Consider the following 5,636-nt stretch of genomic DNA (forward strand, 5'->3'; position numbering starts at 1 on the left):
TCACATGATATGTAATCTGTTTTTTTTTACCTTATAACCTACCTTGTTGTAGATGTAGCAGTTGGTGAACATTGTGTTGAAGTCCTGTATGCACTCACTTGCACTGCGATAGTAATTGTTCTCCAGGCGCTTCTTGATGGTCCCCATATCCATGGGTTGTTTGATAATTTTATGGTAATCCTTAAAAAACATAATGAAAAAGACAAAGAAATGTTATTAAACAAAATGATGGAGCATTTGACCATTGGCAAATTGACCAAATCAGAGACATAAATAAAACTTGACAGATATCAAATGAAAAAAGAAAGGGAAAGTCTGATGCGCTTGCGTTTAACTCACCGGCAGGCTAAGCCTGTAGGCATCCACAGGCTCGTGGAAAGGCCAGGCAAACTGATGCCTCCACAGTGACTTCATCAGGGTCTTCTGGAGAAACTGCAGCTGGTTGGTCATGCGGCTCGGCCGGCTGGGATCCTTCACCGGGGGCTGTGGTGGGGGAGGAGGACCCTGAGGCATCGTGTGCGGCAAAGACGGGCTCTCAAAGTCTTCGTACAGCAGGGAGGGCTTACGAATGCGTTTGCCCGAACTACTGTGTTGGTCCATCCCGCCGCCGGACAACCCAACCAGGGAGCTGATGGGGAGGAGACGAAGAGGATGAGATAAATATAAGAGGGAACAATCAGAAAAAACCTGCAGGACCTAAGATGCTAGCTCATTTTAAAGTTAGAATGAAATTGCAATCACTTTTTTAGAGATTATAAAAAAAGGAGAACAGTGAACACATATTTAGGAGGAAAGAATGAATGTTCGGCTAGTGAAAGAAATTGCACTTATAAGTTCACAGTACTGTATGGCCTTTGTTAACCTCATTGATGCAGCCATTGGTTCACAAATCTGCTACCCACGTCCATGGAAAAAGTGTATTGTCATAAAGTGCAGCCTTTATATGCTTTATTCCACTGAACCATGACAACTGAATATGGCTCTGTCCTCCCAGTCAGCGATCCGTCATCTGGGAAACTCAGATTCTATCAATAGGCTGCTACTTTTAGCACAGACATGGGAACAACCAGAGCATGGCCCCTCACTCTTAAAAAAACATTAACTTGTAATAAGTCTAATAAGACCCCAATATCTCTTATACATCACATAAATCCAGAAAAAAAGAAATATATATATATATTTGTTTTACTTTGACTCATTAATACATTATAAATCATGGGAAAATAATGATGGGATTTAGCATTAGGGATGTGTTGTACAGACAAACAATAGGATCGTGAATTACATATTTGTTATTTCCTGACACTCATGATAATAATAGTAATAATAATAATGAGATTCATATTTGTTTTTTATTATTTGTTAACTGCAATGATGCACAAGGTTACTGCACAACTAACTACTAATGTTAATAAACACAACAATAAAGCTAATACATAATGAATATCCAACACATAAATACTTTCCTAAAACAGGTCCTTATAAGCAGGGCACGTTGGGTTCAAATCTAAAGTATGCTCTTGTCGGTACAATGTTTTTTTCTCTCCTCCTATTTACAAAAGAATGAATGTCAGGGATACTCCAGCAAATGCCCTTGATTTGAGGCACTGTGGCCTCAACATTTGAGTTTGTCCTTGGGCAGTACAGCTGCTCAGAACTCGTACAGTTAGCATTAAGAATTTGTAGAATTTAAAAAGGACACATTTCCCAAAAGGAATTAAAGAACTTAAGTTATAGAAAAGAGACTCTAAAGATCAACTTATCAGGCATCTCTTCAGACTTAGCTGTGGTTCAACACAACTACATGGACAAATTGTAAATAGACCAAACAAGTCTCTCTGTCTATGAAGTTAGATGAGGTCATCATGTCACCATAAACCCTATTGTTCAATTTTTCCACTTTATCTTCCCAGAGCACATGAACCAGATTTAGAAAAAGTTAAATCTCACCCAGAGTTCAGGACACAGTGGGACGTGCACAGGTACGGGCTAATGTTGCCCGGGCATTGGCCCGTTTTCCCTCTTTGGCTGACCTGCCCCTCTGGAGAGAGCAAAAGTCTTTTTTTCTATTGTGGCTGAATCAACATGATAAGCCCACAATTAGTATTGTAGCGTCTCGTTGCAATAAAACACACCTTGTCAGCGCTCTGCGTGACTTTGTTTACAATCTGACAGCTGGAAGCAAAGGAAAGTCCTCCGAGTCCGGCCACATATGGCTATGGTGATCATACCAAATGCCTGCCTGGCTTTGGTGGCCAATTCCCGGCTCAATCTGTCCCCGGAAATGTCCCCGTTTTTAAATATGCTTTATGAACACATAGCAAGATGAAATAAAATGGTATCACAGTTAGGGGTGGGCGATATGACGATATATATCGTCGAGACGATATTAGGTGTCCACGATATGCCTTTTCAGAGATATCATATCTATCGTGATACAGAGAGTCACTCAGTCATAGAATGTGCACTCACTGTGAGTGCTGCGAGTGCAGGGTAGGATTTTCACGGCGGCCATGACGGCCATGCCGTCATTGCCGGCCGGTCTGGCCGTGAAGCCCCGAAAATAATTGTACGTCCTACGGCCACCATGGCCTGCGTGCCCCTGATACTGTTAAAATCTCGAAGTTGCTTTAAAAGCGTCAGAACAGTGGTTTCTGAACTGCATTATGCTGCGTTCACAACGGACTCGCGTCCGTTGTGAACGCAGCATAATGCAGTTCAGAAACCACTGTTCTGACGCTTTTAAAGCAACTTCGAGATTTTAACAGTATCAGGGGCACGCAGGCCATGNGAGTAACAGACCAAAATACCATTTCAAGCTGGTTTTAATTCTGCAATGAATCCCTGAATGAACAATTCAACAGGCCTACACCCTACACAAAACACGTTAACACTGGTTTCTTCATCAAGTAAAGTGCACTCTCTTGCTAAATAAAATAAAATATTCAAGGCACAGTTTCTCAGTATAAAAAATCACTTTCTGTTTTAGGTAGCACTAGCAGTGATGTAACATCAATAAACATGAAAAGGAGAGTAAAACATAACTAAGTAAAAGATAAAACATCAATAAGGAAAAGTCAGTGCCAAACAATTAAAATGTAAACTTTAGACTTGAAGTGCAATCAAAGACTTTAACATAACTGAACATCTGTTTCAAAAGGGAAAAACAATATAAATACCTTATTGATAAAATAAAATATAAGCCAACAGAATCAACCAAGACAATAAATGAAGTGCAATACTGTCTGAATCCTGACTAGACAGCTTGGTTTTTACTAACCGTTATCAGTATTTAGTTACTTCGGCATCATTTTGAAACGTGTATTACAATTAAATCACGGTAAAATAGGTTAATTTTGTCATAGTTGGTTTCCACCACAGTATTTACATGGATATAAGCCCCGCCCCCTCTCCAGCGCGTCCTGTTTGAATGACAGGAGTAAACACAGCTGACAGCCGCGGTGAAACTCCAGCGGTTAGGGTGAGAATATTCGCATAGCGTCCGTTGTGAACGCAGCATAACGCAGTTCAGAAACCACTGTTCTGACGCTTTTAAAGCAACTTCGAGATTTTAACAGTATCAGGGGCACGCAGGCCATGGAGGCCGTAGGACGTACAATTATTTTCGGGGCTTCACGGCCAGACCGGCCGTCATGGCCGCCGTGAAAATCCTACCCTGGTGCACTATCACGATAGATATGATATCTCTGAAAAGGCATATCGTGGAGACCTAATATCGTCTCAACGATATATATCGTCATATCGCCCACCCCTAACACACACACATATACACACAGGGCCGACCCCTGGCCAACTTGGGGCCCCAAGCGACATTGTGAGATGAGGCCCCCCCCCACCAACCGACAGGAGTGAAAACTCACGAAAAGCACGAGAAACAAATCCGTTTTCCTGACGTTATTTTTTTTTAGAAAGTTACCGATGCACCAAGGAGGAAGTGGAACACACATTAGACAAAAGTGTGCTGTACTTGAGTTAGTTATTCATCGTGAGCGACGAGGGACCCTGACTGTCGTGAGAAGTGGTTACAGAATCCTAACGTTCAACGTAGGATACTCGGGCTTTAGTGGACGAGAACAAGTTTGTTTTTTACGAGGGAAGAGGGTAACTCTTTCAGTCGCTACTGTTTAGTGTTTACTCCACTATCATTCGTGGATCAACTAATATCATCTCACATCACATCATAAGTAGTATATCAATGGCATAGGGACAATACCAAACACGGTGACTTTCCAAACGTGTCAAGAACAGACATAAGTAAAATTTACGTGAAACATTACACAGACACCAGTTTACACTGTTTTGCAATACTAAAAAAACGATAATGAACTTTTCACTTTTTTAATCATAACGAAGTCGATGATGGAGAAACACAAACGTAACCTCCGAGAAATCGGGTACAATACACTCATGTAAATAACTTCTGACGGACTAATAACATAAGTCATTTACGGGGTGAGAACAACTACACCGGACCAAGTTTTTTGTATTGGGCCTTATAAACTGAAGATTTCGTTTGTTACATTACGATGTTGACACGTGAAAAAAAAGTCTAAGACAATTTAATTACGATATAAACAACAAAAAAATACGTGAAAAACTGGATGGAAAACAATCATACTTGATACTTATGTTTAACGTACAAAAAGTAGCGTCATTATACACAACCAAATTTTACACAGTGATAGGCGAAAAATGTCCGGCGACTTACAGACCCGGGTCCAGACTAAAACAAAACATGAATATTTTAGACCGGGTTGGACTTACACATCAACTTATCCGGGACGGGATTTACACTGTAACTTTTTTTTTTTTTATTTTGTGCTCTCCTCTCTCTTCTTTCTTTTTTCAGTCCTAATTGCCCAATCATAGAAACACGGCGTGTTCTATGAAAGACCACTCGTGCTCTTTGCAAGAACACGCGTGCTCTATGATTGAGCACACGTGTTATAGAAAAACCCTCTTTCAATGCGCCACGCGGTCCTCCTTCACTTCGCGGTGTCCTGTGTTGGTAAAGTAACGCTTGACAATACAAATGCGACCTCTTTACTGTCCCACGTAATAAACTATATATAAGGCATGAGTCTGAGGGAAATTCCTGTAAAGCCGTCCCCACACACCAGTGAGTCCTTCGTCGGCCTGCCACATTGAGTCTCTTCTCGTCGTGGTCGCGAGTGTTGTGGCTTGACGGACTAATTGAGGGGGAAAAATAATCAAAATACTTCCTCTAGCGGCCAGTAAGTCCCGCGTACCTTACCCGCCTGACTCTGATTTTAGTCGGGCACCTTAGAGTGGGTCGGGTCGGCTGCATTTGACGAGTTGCCCCCCCCCCCCGTCAGGCGGTGACCGAGACACACACCAAGACTCACAAACAAAGGGATATTTTGTCGACGAGCCCCCTTCGTCCATGAGACGCTCAGTGCCTATAAAATTTAAGTATCTAGTTCGTCTGACAAAATGTCTGAGAGGACACAAACGGTTAGGCCCACGAATTTGGTTCATCGAGATGTGGGGACCGCGGCTTATACAGGTATTTTAATTCAGACTGAAGTTTTAATATCAGATAGAGTTTATTACATACGAGGAGTAAAGGGGTACATTTGTAATTGTCAGACGTT

The 5,636-nt window shown here is 41.7% G+C and overlaps 1 protein-coding gene across 1 annotated transcript; it reads right to left on the reverse strand.

Annotated features, from left to right (window-relative positions):
• On the reverse strand, positions 1 to 625 carry LOC104949207 (bromodomain-containing protein 2-like). The gene is made up of 2 exons (XM_010775521.1): positions 340 to 625; positions 1 to 180 (listed from the first exon to the last, which is right to left on the reverse strand). The coding sequence occupies exons 1-2, from the start codon at positions 598 to 600 to the stop codon at positions 1 to 3; spliced, it is 441 nt and encodes a 146-aa protein (XP_010773823.1). The 5' UTR covers positions 601 to 625.
• Between the last annotated feature and the right edge of the window lie 5,011 nt (positions 626 to 5,636).

Source organism: Notothenia coriiceps, unplaced genomic scaffold (genome assembly GCF_000735185.1).
Source record: "Notothenia coriiceps isolate Sejong01 unplaced genomic scaffold, NC01 NC01_scaffold00015796, whole genome shotgun sequence".
In the NCBI taxonomy this organism is placed as follows: domain Eukaryota; kingdom Metazoa; phylum Chordata; class Actinopteri; order Perciformes; family Nototheniidae; genus Notothenia; species Notothenia coriiceps.

What these genes read in the sequence shown, in the direction of transcription:
- LOC104949207 (XM_010775521.1), bottom strand. Translation starts at nt 600, where the DNA reads ATGGACCAACACAGTAGTTCGGGCAAACGCATTCGTAAGCCCTCCCTG. An exon ending in CCTACAGGCTTAGCCTGCCG is followed by an intron (nt 181 to 339) that starts GTGAGTTAAACG and finishes ATGTTTTTTAAG; the next exon opens with GATTACCATAAAATTATCAA.